Raw genomic sequence first — 14,500 nt, 5'->3', positions numbered from 1 at the left:
ATGAGTGGCTATAGTCTGTTTGTAATTCTGATATGCTCACTATGTATGGAGTTATGCATCTCAGGGTACAGACCGGGTCGTTTGACGCTGAACCTCCTCTCTCCCTCACAGAAAACAAACACGTGCCTCTTTTTTTGCCAGCTCTAAACTGTCTGTGCTCCCGAAAGCTGATGGACAGTGAAAATAGGAAGATGGGCCATCATCCAGATATCGTCGCCAATGCTGGCATACGCCCGTTACACCCTAGGGGAGGGCACTGGGGCAGGGTGTTTACGCCATTCTTTATGATTGTTCACTAAGCATGACTGGGACCTATTGATTCTCAATGGCTGGTAAATGTATCCATTGAGATAGAACAACTAATTAAAATCTCATTGGTTTAGTCTGAGGGGCGGTGTGGTAATCCTGTCGCCTCTCACCTCCTATGTTGGGGGCTTGAGTCCAGCTTCTAATGTGTGTAGAATTTGCGTTTTTTTTTCCCTGTCACATGGGTTCCCTTTCAGTCTGATGACGTGCATTTAATCTAATCGGTGCCTCTAAATTGTTTATATACTATACTTTTTTTTGTGCGTGTGTGTGCCCTGTGATGGACTGGCATCCCTCCCAGACTTACACCAGCTTTTTGCCCAGTGTAGCTTGCGATTTGCTCCAGGGCCCCCTGGCCAGGATAAGCAAGTTAGATGGATGGAGGGATGTTTTACTCTGAAAAAGAGGGACACTAATAATTAAATGGGCCGACTCCATTTCTCCTGGGAATGAAGTGGTGATGTGGTCAGGAAGTTCCACTTTCCGGTCCATTTCAGACATGGCCACGATCGCAGCACTCAGCTCGAGCACGGGGCTTATCAGTCCGCGTTACGCCTTTTAAGCACCCATACGGACTCCTCCTGGTGCGTGTGGACGGGCGGGAGGAGGCCACGTCCAAATCAGTGAAAGATTCGGTGTCCTCAAGACGTTCTTCACGCCTTCGGACACGGTGCAGACGTGCCCGTTTGCGTCATAAAGAAACGACTACATGCAACGCCACCAGCTTCACAGATTTTATGATAAACAATGGCAGAGATCGGAGTATTTTACATGCATATTGCACAAGTAAGCAAGATGACCACATGCATATGAATGATTGGATATAATGCTGAAAGGCAGCCTACAATTGCACGTTACATAAAAAAATTAACACACAAACATTCATCAACCAACTCTGTATCCAAGTAACACACTTCCATGACAAACCATGATCTGGAAAAGATTAATAGATGGACATGGGAAATACATACACATATTTTCCTGTTGTAACAGTCTAGTAGTATTGCTTTGTAGAAGCTAGGAAATCCTACTGCATCAACCCACAGCCCTGATGAATACTCGCTCTCCTCTTTCTTACAGAATGCCATTAAAAAGTACATCGTCTGTCTCTTACAATCCCTGCTGAACTGGCCACACTGGTCCCAGATTCTTGGGGCATCTATTATTTAAAAGTGTCTGTACTTGTAGCGCGGAGTGTACTTAAATGGACAAACAGGCTGTTATACTTAAGACTTACCTGTAAAGGAAATCATAGCATAGATTTATTCGCTGGTTATGGAACATTAGTCAAAACCCGTGATCCTGCCAGCAATTTTCAGTCCTGCTTTGGGGAGCCACGCAAAAAGAATTACTACCGCTCTTTGTGTAGGACTCAGGAAAATGATCTTGTATGTGCTTAACATACATACAAATCTTTAGAAGGCCCCAGGGGACTCGCAAAAGGCTGCAGAGGCTTACTTCAGCAAATTAAAGGACCTGCAAGATCATTAGTGTTTGCGCAGATAAAGGCCAGAAAAGTTCAGTAAGGTACTTGTTCTGTAGAACGCCGGATCCGTTTTCAACACATGAACAGATGGTTGCCTTGGCAAAAAAAAAAAAGAAGAAAATGCTAAAGACCTTCCCTTATGCTGGATACGGTTTGCCTTTGGTTAATACAATGAAAACCTGAGGTCTGCATAGTAAACAGGTTTTAAGGGTATATACACTAAACACACGAAAGGGCAGATGGATGCATGTAATATTCCTTTGGACTTTGTAATCAGATAAGAAAAAAAACCCAGAATCCACCATCTGCCAATAGGTGTTTAAGCATGGACGACCAGAAGGGGGCGGTAATGTTAAACGAAGCGCCGGTTTGCGTTTTGGGGGGAGCGGCCGGTCGGGGGGGAGTGCTGGCGCAGTCGCAGGACTCGGGAATAGGGCGTGGCCTTGGAGGTGGGGGTTCGGGGTGGCTGGGTACGTCCGGTGAACAGGGAGTGGAACAGGGCCCGCTTGCCCGGCCGCTGGTTCTCGCAGTCGGGTCCGGCGCCCCCGCAGCCTCGCTTCTTACAGGAGCCCGGGCTGGGGACCACAGGGGGAGTCGGGGGCAGCCGGGCCTGCATCTCCGCCAGGCTGTCCGTCTTCTTGCGCAGGTCTATCTTCACCAGGAGCAGGCTGTTCTGGAGGTCAGCCATGGCCTGGCACTGGGGGGTGAGCAAGGCAGAATCGGAGTGGGTGGGGGGCAGAAGAGGGGCAGCGGTTTAGTGACGAAAAGAAGGGTGTTAAATAGCAACGGCAGAGGTAGAGGAGGGAAGGTCAGAATCAGTCTGATGGAGATTCTGTCCTGCTCCATTACTGAGGTCATTTACACCAGGCAGAGTCAGGGGGCAGGTTACACATAGTGAGAGTAAGGGAGAGAAAATAAACAGAACAAGACCATTAACACTGTAGGTAACACCGCTCCCCCGTCGCCGATTTTCATCCCACTTTTAAAGCTTCCTCACTGCCTAATCTGAGCCCCAGACCTGCGACGCAGTGGCTCTCGCATTGCCTGCCGCATTACCTGCTTGGCCAGCGTGTCGTCTGCGGCAGCCAGCACGTGACGCAGCCTCTCCGCACCGGTGTGCCGGCAACAGGCCCTCTCCGCCGACTGCAGGTCCAGCCCCAGCCGCTGCAGGTCCACGCGCAGCTGCCTCAGGCTCTGGGGAAGAGGGCACATTTCAGAGCACGTCCACTTCCTGGGCAGAGGGGTACGCAGGTGCGGAGGGCAGGATACGCACCTTCTGTCCGTCCTGCAGCTTGCGGTCCACGGTGGCCGTCAGGGTGCCTGTCGGGGCGGGCAGGCTGAGCAGGGCCTGGTGACGTCTTAGTTCTGTGTGGGACAGCAGTGTCAGGGAGGCCAGGTCTTCAGCGAGATGCGTTACTGAAGCTCGTCTTAGACACGACGCTTCATAAAAAGGGTAAAACATGTCTGCGCTCTCATCCACTCTTCCAGGCAGAAAGATCAGGATAGAAAAGCCTGCTTTGTTTTTATTTCCCCCCGACATCAGCAAACAAGCCCAGAAACATCACGGTGTGTTGGCAGTAATGAAAAAGCAGCAGGACAGATATGATTTCCTGTCCTGTATGTAACAGGCTGCCATGGGCGGTTCCCAGGCAAACCACTTGTCCTGTAAAGTACCATCAGAAATACTTAGACCTTCAGCTATGAATGGCGGCACTGTAACATAGATCCAAATATTCCAGCATGTTCAAAATGACTCAGCAGCAGTATGACAGCAGTGAAGCTAATTTTATGCCCCACCCCCCCCATCTTTAGCTGTACCTACACATCACTATACAGCAGCTGAATTCCAAGATGGCCAGTCCACTCACCCTGGGATTTCTCCAGCAGCTGTGCCTGGCACAGATCCAGCTCTGCTCGCACCTTACTCAGCTCGCCGACTGCTGATGATGAGGAAGAAGTGGAGGAAGAGGCAGCCAGGCGCTGCGAGCGTCGAGGGCCGTCCTGCCAGACCGGCTGCTCCCTTTCGCCAGAGGCTGCTGCCTGGCTCTGCCGTAGCGCCGCGGTCAGGACCTCGATCTGCTCATCACGGTCCTGAGATAACGGTGTTATGGAGGGCCCGTTACCGCGGACACTCTCATTCGCTCTGACTCACTGCAGCTGCCCCTCTCCCGCCTGACAGGACGGGCTTATGAAGGGCCCGTTACCGCGGTCACACTCATTCGCTCTGACTCACTGCAGCTGCCCCTCTCCCGCCTGACAGGATGGGCTTATGAAGGGCCCGTTACCGCGGTCACACTCATTCGCTCTGACTCACTGCAGCTGCCCCTCTCCCGCCTGACAGGATGGGCTTATGAAGGGCCCGTTACCGCGGTCACACTCATTCGCTCTGACTCACTGCAGCTGCCCCTCTCCCGCCTGACAGGACGGGCTTATGAAGGGCCCGTTACCGCGGTCACACTCATTTCGCTCTGACTCACTGCAGCTGCCCCTCTCCTGCCTGTGCAACTAAGGAGAAGCCGAGTCACGTATCTGCCTGCATGTGCTCTCGGTTACGGATGTCACTGTGGAGTGTGGTCTCTCACCTCTATCTCCTCAGTGTAGAACTGCTTCAGGCTTGTCTGGAGGTTGCTGACTTTCTCCTCGTACTTCTCCTCCATGAGGGCTCTCTCCGTCTCCAGCGTCTCGCTGTGGAGGGGGACGGGAGGAGGTTAGGGATGGGATCACTGCGCCTAGGTCGCGCTCGGGGCCACATTAACGCTAACCCTGCTCCTTCCTGCACACCTGAAGTCCTTCTCCATGCGAATGATGACCTCCATCATCTCGCTGCAGACCTGCTCTCTCACGGTGGCCTCCAGCTCCTCCTTCTCCCTCCTCTGTCTGTACACCTCCGCCTTCAGCACCTCGATGGCCCGCAGCAGTGCCTGGAGGAGATGGAATGATCCCATATGAGAGATGTGGAAAGACAGAAAGTATGTTTACCCACCCACAGGAAGTCGTGGAGGGGGGTGGGGCATGGTGGCCTGGACAAAACAGGGGGAAAGGGGTGAAGGATGTACGGGGGTTCAAATCCCTCTGGTTCATCTGCCCTTTGGAGCTTGCATGTTCTCCCTGTGTCGCATGCTCAATCCCCCCCCCACCAGTCCAAAGGTATCTCTGAATTGCCCTTAGGGAGATGTGTGCCATCGCCCTGTGATGAGTTGGCATCTAGTTCAGTGGGCACCCTGCATTGCGCCCCCTGCTGGCAGGGAGGACTGACCTCTGAATCAAACATGGTGATGTCGCCCTCCTCATCCTCACTGCATTCGTCTTCCTCCCCCTCCTCTAGCGTGGTGTTGCCCGCCCGCATGGCATGCTCACGCAGCAGGGCCTGGATGTAGGCCACGCGCGTCTTGGTGGCCGGCCCATGGACCAGCTGCGTGGCGATGGCTGAGAACTTGAGGGCCTGCAGTGTCTCATCGTAGGTGGAGGCGCAGGGGTTGATGTTGACCACCATGCAGGAGTGCCCGCGGCCACAGAAGAAGCCCTGCAGCACCCGCGTCAGCTTGCTGTCCCTGAACGGCACCACCAGTGGAGGCCGAGACCTGTAACCGGGGGGAGGACACAATATGGGGGGTCCTGTTTTTCAGACGACACCTATGACGACATGTGGTTGACAGAGTACCCACAGCTACATACTTGTTGGACTGGTTGTGCCGCAGGGCAGAGATGCAGCGGCCCAGCGTGTGCAGCGACGTGTTGATGTTGTTGGCCTCCTTCATCCGCTCGCCGCTGCTCTGGTCCTTGCAGCGCTCGGAGCCAGCCAAGTCGCACACCGTCAGCCTGGGGCAGATAGGGGAGGACAGTGGGAAGGCTTCAGCTTGAGCTCAGCAAGGAGGGGGTGGAGCCAAGGAAAGGGGGTGGAGCCAATGAAAAGGGGCGTGGTATCAGGGGTGACTCACTCGCTGATCCGGGTACCCTTCCCCAGCTGCATCTCGGGGTGGATGTGCAGGATGCGGATGGAGAAGATGCTGTGGCTAGAAAACGGGCAGAGAGAGAGCCTTCGAGACCCATATCCTTCTCCCAGGAGCTCAGCAGGGACTCACGGCCATGGAGCCGGTCGGCTCACCTGCGGCTGGAACTATGGTTCAGGTGGGTGCTGGCAAAGCTCTGGCTTCGACGGCCAACCCTCAGAAGCTTCCAGGCCTCCTCGGCACTGCGCACCTGGACCCAGGTGAGATCTGGGCGTGGCCAAAAAAAAAACAAGCAAAGGTTCAGATATGACTGTGGAGTTGGAAAGGTATGTTAGAGCGCCCCCGTGTGGCAGGCGGCTTACCCTTGACGTAGGGGTTTCCGTGACGATCGTCACTCAGCCGCAGCGTGCCCCTTTTCCTGGACTGCAGCGTCGGCGATTCCAACAGGTCGTACAGAAACTCGTTGTAGATCTCGAAGAATGACACCCATATCGAAAACTGGACCCCCTCCTCCAGGTCGGACCCGCCGCTGTGGGACAGGCTGTCCACGTCCAGGCACACGCTGTCCGAGTCTGCAGGACGGGACACGGCTGAAGGGTCAGCAGGACTCTTATTGCTCGGCCCCGACCCGCAGCGCCTTACGCTTCCTCACCCTCCAGCTGGGTGGCCGTGAAGCTGATAGATGAGGCGCCGCCGAAGCCGCTGTCGTAGCTGACGCCTCCTCGGAGACGGGACTGCTGGGGAGTCGCTCCTTCCTCCTGTAAGTGGAAGGAGCAAAGAGACTCTCTTCGATCTTGAATTTGCGGCAAGTCTGGGACTGGGTATTAAAACTTCTGTTACACAAATGTGTCAGATCATCGACAGAGAAACATCCCATGCTTTCACATAGATAATGTTCCCCTGCACACTCTCCTTCTTTCATTGCTTTTGCTAGCTTGTTACCTAGTCATTTCTTCAGCAAACTAGCTGATTTTGTAGGGTTTCCATGTTAACAAGTCATGCAACTGCCACTCTATGTTCCTCCAGGCACGAGGGAGTTTTGCTTACATAACAGGGCAGAAGGAACAATGATTGGCTCTCTCTGAACCAATCAAATTGCAGAGGAGGTGGGTCCAAGCAACTAGCAGAGATGGGACCAATACATGTGATTGGTTGGTCCCCTCCTCTAGTTGCTTGGACCCACCTCCTCTACAATTTGAATGGTTATCTCCATGGACCCCAACATCCATCCCCCCCCAGATCCACCATACCTCTTTCAGCAGGGAGTCTCTGCGTATCTCCTCAGCCCGCACCTCGCTGCTGTCCAGCCAGCGCACCTCCTGACACAGGACAGGCTTCAGGTCCATGGCGCCGTAGAGACGACCCTGCAGCTTGCCGAAGATGGACACCAGCGCTCGGGGAAGCAGACCCGCCTCCAGTCCCGTGCCTGAGCAGCAACGGCAGGCATGTGTGACGATGGAAGTTAAAGGTGGGCAGACCTCAACTGGCAACAGATTTCACAATCAACACAGACACAAACAGGTCGGCAAGCCATACAGGGTTATTTTTAATTAAATTGTTCTTTTTAATGCGGTAGTCCCCCTCAATACATGGTTTACCATTGTCTGAAAAAAGCGTATATGATTTTCTTTGCTCCATCATCCCTTGATAGATGATATTTTCTCATTGCTCTATCATCTTCTGAGAATTGGGCTCAAAACATCAGAATTCCTTTTGATGGAGAGAATACTGTACTGTATAATAATGTACAATGTGCTTATTACTGTATTTCATATTGGTAATGTGTTACTGTGCGCAATTTATAATGACCATACATAATTACATAAAAATCATGTTATATACGGGGTTCACAGATGTTTGCTATTATCTGCAGTTTTTGCTATCCACGGATACGGGACGGGGACAACTGTACCTTTAAGGCCTCAACAATAGAACATTCCAAAGCAGAACACACTCAAAGTGAAGCATGTCCCTTTTTGATTGGTTCAGAAATTAAACAGACACTTTCAATGTCGGCTGCATTTTAATGAATGTGGTGATAACAGCTCAATAGGATTGTAGTTTGCGCTCTGCCTCAGGTGAATGATTTGGCACACACTGAATTAGGGAACTCGCTTACAGAACCCGAGTGGACCTCACTGGGATTATACGCCTGGAGATGACTTATGAGATCGAGACCCCCAGAACTGCAGCCTTCAGAGTTACTGCTTTGCTGCCCTTCATCTGAGGTCCAGCAGGAGCTGCAAACACCGAGCAGCAGCTGGTGCAGATCCATCATGAGGTCCCGCGTGTGCAGTCTGCACGTCTCTGACAGCTAGCAGGCTGTAGGTGCTGCTGAAGCTTCATCAGCATGAACCCACCACATCCAGTCAGGATGTCTGTTAACCAATTTCTGCACCCAGCCTCAAAGCGATTGCTGGTTGGTGCCAAACACAATCTCAGTACTTTTCGGCCTTTTTGTCAAATTAGCATTTAATGGCCTGTTTCCCCACTTAAGATTAAAATTGAATTTATTGATCCCAGAGGGAAATCCTGGGATCAAAATTCTTCTTCAACAATAAGAACGCAAGGTAAGCAGAAGGGAGGTAAGGAACACGAACCCACAAAAATCCACAATGAAGCAATTTAATAAATTGAGCTCCACTCTGGCCGGATAGGCACAATGCACAATCACTCAAATTAGTCTTTAAGCAACATGGCAGAATGTTATAGCTCATAAAACCTAACAAATTATGGAAATCAACTTAAAGACGTTTTTAGATTTTAATGAGCACAGGTGCCGTGAGATATAGTGCGATCTATGTCTCACCCTGAATGGTGTAGGTCTTCCCAGAGTTAGTGACGCCGTACGTGTACAGCAGCCTGTTCTCTCCACGCAGGACGTCCCGGACGGTGTCCTTCATGGTGCGCTCGTAAAACTCCTGCTGCGTCGTATTAGGAGCAGAAATCTGCAACAGCGTCAGAGGTTATCAGCTCGTCTTCTCCCAGTGCCGTGACCTGCGCACGTGGCGTTAATTCTGCAGGATGCGCGACCACTCTTCGGCCGCCCCAGATGAGCACGCCGTTCTGCCAGCCCTCCAGAGCATGCAAGCCCTGAAACTGCCTTACTTGCGTGAAAGTGAACTTGTGCATGTTCTGGCCGACTCCCCTCTCGCTGCTTTTCATGCTGAAGGAGTCTTTAGGGGCTCGAAGAATCAGGGTCTCCTCATCCTGGACATACACGGAGCCCTGGAGGCCAGGACAAAACAGGGGGAAAAGGGGTGAAGGATGAACGCATTCATCACATCTGTCATAGGGAGCCACAGGCACCGGACGCAAATTCAGGTGTGAACTTCCTGCTTTGACTGCTGCTGCAGAGGTCATGTTTCAGGACATTAACCAATGGGCAGGTGTGCTGCTACTCGCACATCCGCTCTGTGTAGACCAGTGTTTCTCAACCCAGTCCTCAGCGGACCCCAGCCAGTCCACGTTTTTGCTTCCTCTCAGCTCCCAGCGCACCTGTACCAGCTATTCGGTGTTCCTAATTGGCTGGGAGCTGGGAGGGAGCAAAAACGTGGACTGGCTGGGGTTCGCTGAGGACTGGGTTGAGAAACACTGGTGTAGACGGTACGGTAGGCTTGGCTGGTATTACGGTAATAGGGTGTGCCGCGGTATTTTGAAATATTGGCGACTTACACCGAGTGCCTGACAGCACCACCTCCCCCCCCCACCCCCCAATAAATTTCACCAGGTGGCACACGCGCATAGCGCATCTTAAATCGGCAAGATTTCAAAACACTGGAAGAGCCCTGATTTTGGAAATGCCATCAAAATACCATATACCGTGGTAAATGTTGCCTGCCTCAGCATGCTACACACCATGTACATTTCCCGTTTAAAACAGACACTTCCCTGTGAAACGACCAATGATCACACAACAGGTGTAATGAGCATCACTAGGCCACACCCCCAAAACATGGTGTAACAGTAGATTAAGTGAAAGGTATAACAAAGCAATGATAATCTGTAAAACAAATGAAACATTAAAAGAAAACAGGTTAAAGAGAAGTCATCATTCATGCCGTTTGGTACTGATGTATTTAAATAAAAAATATAATGACGACTTCTCTAACACTGAGGAAGGTAACACGCCAAAATGCGTCTGATTCCATTAAAACCGCGTTGAAACAAAGTCCGCCTCTTTATGTTTACTTGACTGATTCCTCTATTGTGGTCCAGCACAATGACAACTGTAGAACTAGGAGTGAAGTCTGTTTTTCTATGCCAAAATGTCTGGACGGTATGATAGCGTGAACAAAATAGATACTACCCAACCCTGCTATAAGGTCTTGAGTATTACCAGGGTTCCTACTCACTTTCCATTTTAATATTCCACATATTTCCTGACTGTACCAAGGGGTGTCCATGGTAAATCTGGGATCCTTAGCCAACCAGTTGCAATATTTGGGACTGCCAATCCAAGCAGATGAAAACTTGCATTTCCCCACTGGGTTGTAAATTACAAGGCAATCTCCATCAGTATCTCTTGCTGGAGATTAATCAAGAGCGCACCCCACAGATACACCCACACTGCTCGGTTTGGGATGTTACTGTTCAATGTTTTCCTTGTGTACATTCTGGCACTGATAACTAGCTTACATCAGTGACTGTACAAGTAAATACATGTTTAAGAATACATAGTAGGCCACTTTGTTGCAAGTCTGAAAACACAAATAATTCCATGTTTTCCTCTCTCTATAGTTATTAAAACACCAAAATCAAATCCCATACTTTTCAGTACAGTGTAGGACCCCCACGTCACTCATACTGCTGCACTTTGCATCCATTATACTCTGACATACACCCTTGTGCAAACTGAAACAAGTTGTCGCATCTGTATGCAGACAGACTGACCACAGTTAAAATGGACATCACAGTCACATTAATTCATACTTATCGCCTTGGGTCCAGATTTAGGACCCAGTGGATTGATAAACATTGTATGGGAATGGCCCAGGATGGGGCACCAATCCATCACAGGGCACAGAAACCATTCATGCTAATGGGGAATTTGGCAACTCCAATTAACCTCAGCAAGATTTTGGACCGTGGGGGGAAACCAAGGAACCAGGAGGAAACCCCACGATAATACGAGGAGAACATAAGAAATTTACAAACGAGAGGAGGCCATTCGGCCCATCAAGCTCGTTTGGGGAGAACTTAACTAATAGCTCAGAGTTGTTAAAATCTTATCTAGCTCTGATTTAAAGGAACCCAGGGTTTTAGCTTCCGCTACACTAGCAGGAAGACTATTCCATATTCTAACTACACGCTGTGTAAAGAAGTGCTTCCTCAAATTTGTTTTAAAATGTTCTCCCGCTAATTTCCACTTATGGCCACAAATTCTAGTATTTAAACTAATATTGAAATAGCCATTTGGCTGAAAAGCATCCAGACCCGTTAGAATCTTATAGACCAGGATCATGTCCCCCCTTAGTCTCCTTTGCTCGAGGCTAAACAGATTCAGCTCAGCTAACCTCTCCTCATAAGACATTCCTCTAAGACCAGGAATCATTCTCGTAGCTCTTCGTTGCACCTTTTCTAAGGCAGCAATGTCCTTCTTGAGGTATGGTGACCAAACCTGCACACAGTATTCTAGGTGGGGTCTTACCAAGGAATTATATAAATGTAACATCACCTCCCATCAAAATACCATATACCGTAGTAAAATGTCTAGAAGAACTTCAGCATGTTGCCTGCCTCAGCATGCCACACACCATCAGGCACCCGAACCCCAGAGTATTCACTTGAAACATACATGGATGGCTGAAGCACAGTCATATCACCCAGCCCAAACTCCACCCGAGCAGGCCTGCCAGTCTGTTGGCACAGTGCATCCTCTGTCCATCCACCCAGCCCAAACTCCACCCGAGCAGGCCTGCCAGTCTGTTGGCACAGTGCATCCTCTGTCCATCCACCCAGCCCAAACTCCACCCGAGCAGGCCTGCCAGTCTGTTGGCACAGTGCATCCTCTGTCCATCCATCCAGCCCTAACCCCACCCAAGCAGGCCTGCCAGTCTGTGGGCACAGTGCATCCTCTGTCCATCCACCCAGCCCTAACCCCACCCGAGCAGGCCTGCCAGTCTGTGGGCACAGTGCCTCCTCTGTCCATCCACTCAGTGTCCTCTCGACCCTGTTGGCTGTGCAAACCAGCAGGTCCCAGGTCACTGCATGGATGTCTGCGTGACAACTTGTTCCAATTAATTTGCACAAGGGAGTGCTGTGTTTATTATGTCAGTTATGATTTGTTGTGGCAGTAGGAAGCATCTTGAATCTCGCAGGCGGGTGGGTGGGTTACCTGGTCCTCTCCCCGGGCTTTCTCCCCCTCGGCGAGCGGGCGAATACGCAGGTACACCTTGACCTTCTCTGAGCTTCTGTCACCTTCCACGATCTCTTGTCGGCCGGCTCCCAACTTCACCTGCTCCACCAGAAGCACACGAGGGACACTGGACTTAAGGACGCCATTTTCTGACACTTTTAAAGAGTTTGGCAGGGACAGCAACATCGGACATGAAATTGGATTATGGACGAAGTTATCCTAAAGGAATCAAAATATTTAAGATGTTGGGTTTTTTTTGTATGAAACGGTTTGAGAAAAATGAGAGCATAAATCGATGTGTGAAATAAAGGGATTTATTGTGAGGTCAGCGCTGCTGGCGGTGTGATGAATTGGAGAGGTTTACACAAATAAACCCCAGGACTGCCTCAAGCTCCAAAAGAGAGGGAGGAAAGTCAGAGTCGGGCCATTCAATTAGACAAATTGGTTTTGTGATGCCTTTTTAGATTATAAATACAGCTAAAGTGGAAGGTTGAAGCTGAACACAGTCAGCAGCAAGGCACAGTAACATGGAGCCTGGGAGACAGCTGTAACAGGCTATTTCCCACCGAAACACCCGGAACTCCCGTCTGGCCTGGAGGATCCCTGGGTTTATACCTCAGCTTCCGTTTTGCGAGTTTCTGGACCAGAGAAGATGAGCGAGACCTCGGGCAAAGCAGCGCCGCAGCGCCCCGGGAAGCCTCCAATGTCCGCGGCCGTGGACTCGAACACTGCGGCACCGCCCTCCTCCTCATCCGAAAGCAGACCACGGAGAGATGCCAAATGTGCTGCCATGGCAACCGCCTAAAGTCAACAGTCGGGGATATGGAAGACATCAGGAACGTGTTCCCAGTTGTATTGCCCTTCTAAATGAATAGCAAACAAAACTCAAGTAAAATGACAGCCTCTGAACACACTCCAAGCAAAGAGGAAGGAGGATCAACGTGTAGTCACACATTAATGATCAACTATACCTTTAATTCAAAAGGCAATTATCACCAACTGCACATCCACATTTAGAATTGTAATCAAGCACGCATTTGATTTTAAATTAATTATAAATGAACTGGTGCTCTTGGGGAAATAAAAACAACTTAAATTTTGTGAGTGTGGAAGGTGTCTGCAGATACACCACTGCCCCCTCGCCACCTTAAACATTTTAGGAGGAATATCCAATGATAACCAGTCGCCATGTTTCACTTTAATCTAGGACGACAAGATAACCAATGTCAGGAAGGACACTGTGTGCTGATTGATCAGTCTTCTATAAGCAAGCATGTGTCACTAACGTTAATATGAAACATTGGGATGGGTCTTTCAATAAAGGAAACAAACCAGCCAAAGCACAAGAACCTATTTAGCCAAGAAAAGTCTTTTAAAGTAGTTTGTTAAACCTGAAGTAGCTCAAAGTGTCCATTCCGACATAGACTGTCTTGTCACCATACCATAATCGGCATCGGTTCCGCCTGATTAAACTATCCGGTAGTTAAGTATGATGATATGATAATGGAGAGCGAAGCTTGGGTCAGTATGCAGCGTGAGCCATTTTTTCCTGTATCAGTTTTTCTTCTTTGACAATGACATGATCAGTAGGTCTGCCACGGGGTTGGACCCGTCCACAGAGAGCCATACACCGCAGTACTAAGAAAACACGTGGTCGCGCGTTTATGGCCAATGCATCCGTATGAAACGTAGGCGACAGAACAGTTTGAAATGCACCTTGATTAGGCTATGAACACTCCCTCATACCCAGCGAAAAGGCGTCAACGTGGCTACCAATGCAACTGATCGCCATCATAGCAAAACCTGATTTACAAGAACTTAGAACAAGTTTGTTGGGCTAGTCGAGGTAAACTATCAACGAGTTAAAAAAAGAAAAACCACATCAGCAGAATGTCAGCGACAAAACTTATCTACTGTCGTTGGTTATTGGCATCCCCAAACAAAACAAAGACATTAAAACATTTCTAGCCAGACAGTTACAACTAATCACAACAAATATTTACCGTCCTTTAAATAATAAAACAATACTGCAACAACATAAAGTAACTTTGGCTCTATGAAGCAGTCGATACTCACTTTCTCTGTTGAATTTAATATAATCGCACCAAGTGATGTACAGTTAAAATCTCTCCTCGGGGCATTCACCACTTATTGAAGTGGTTTTATTCGATAAAAGAAAATGAAAAAAAAAAAAACAACGAAATATTATTTGGAGCACTGTTATTATGTATATCCCCCGCTACGTGTATTTTTCACACAGCCTTGCTCTCAGTACAAACATGCAGCAAATCCTGCAAAATGAAGTGCGCGACCCCAGCGGGCTCCCTATTGGCCTTCGGACGCCCAACCAATTCAAACATCGCGCGCCGGCGGCGAGACCAATCACCGTGTAAGGTGAGC

The 14,500-nt window shown here is 49.8% G+C and overlaps 1 protein-coding gene and 1 long non-coding RNA gene across 8 annotated transcripts in view; one reads left to right on the top strand and one right to left on the bottom strand.

The window, feature by feature from the left end:
- Positions 1 to 9,913, top strand: part of LOC111852977 (uncharacterized) — a 10,644-nt gene extending 731 nt beyond the window's left edge. Inside the window, exons 1-4 of one of the 6 annotated variants that reach the window (XR_002840356.2) lie at positions 6,372 to 6,502; positions 7,005 to 7,210; positions 7,864 to 8,312; positions 8,622 to 9,913. This is a non-coding gene — a long non-coding RNA (uncharacterized lncRNA). Of the gene's footprint in view, positions 1 to 6,371; positions 6,503 to 7,001; positions 7,211 to 7,863; positions 8,313 to 8,621 lie in introns of those variants that run through there. The other 5 variants (XR_002840357.2, XR_002840355.2, XR_011993637.1 and 2 more) reach the window with 5 other exon arrangements.
- LOC111852976 (kinesin-like protein KIF20A) lies at positions 1,027 to 14,413 on the bottom strand. Of its 2 annotated transcripts, none has more exons than XM_023829369.1 (18): positions 14,177 to 14,413; positions 12,716 to 12,901; positions 12,080 to 12,202; positions 8,851 to 8,970; positions 8,552 to 8,690; positions 6,993 to 7,168; positions 6,395 to 6,500; positions 6,105 to 6,314; positions 5,898 to 6,009; positions 5,731 to 5,805; positions 5,468 to 5,611; positions 5,049 to 5,373; positions 4,574 to 4,713; positions 4,375 to 4,477; positions 3,661 to 3,883; positions 3,066 to 3,157; positions 2,849 to 2,986; positions 1,027 to 2,489 (listed from the first exon to the last, which is right to left on the bottom strand). In XM_023829369.1, the coding sequence occupies exons 2-18, from the start codon at positions 12,890 to 12,892 to the stop codon at positions 2,145 to 2,147; spliced, it is 2,748 nt and encodes a 915-aa protein (XP_023685137.1). In that variant the 5' UTR covers positions 12,893 to 12,901; positions 14,177 to 14,413; the 3' UTR covers positions 1,027 to 2,144. The 2 variants fall into 2 exon arrangements, with proteins under 2 accessions (XP_023685137.1, XP_072573758.1); XM_072717657.1 differs by lacking the exon at positions 14,177 to 14,413 and adding an exon at positions 13,543 to 13,666 and having other exon boundaries at positions 12,080 to 12,199.
- Positions 14,414 to 14,500: the final 87 nt, after the last annotated feature.

This window comes from Paramormyrops kingsleyae, chromosome 10, assembly GCF_048594095.1.
Source record: "Paramormyrops kingsleyae isolate MSU_618 chromosome 10, PKINGS_0.4, whole genome shotgun sequence".
NCBI lineage: Eukaryota > Metazoa > Chordata > Actinopteri > Osteoglossiformes > Mormyridae > Paramormyrops > Paramormyrops kingsleyae.
This window is presented reverse-complemented; position numbering and strand designations above follow the sequence as displayed.

Coding starts and splice junctions, on each gene's coding strand:
- LOC111852976 (XM_072717657.1), bottom strand. Junction 8,691..8,850: donor ACAAGTTCACTTTCACGCAA/GTAAGGCAGTTT, acceptor ACGCTGTTGCAG/ATTTCTGCTCCTAATACGAC. Junction 4,714..5,048: donor TCACCATGTTTGATTCAGAG/GTCAGTCCTCCC, acceptor CATCTCCTCCAG/GCACTGCTGCGGGCCATCGA.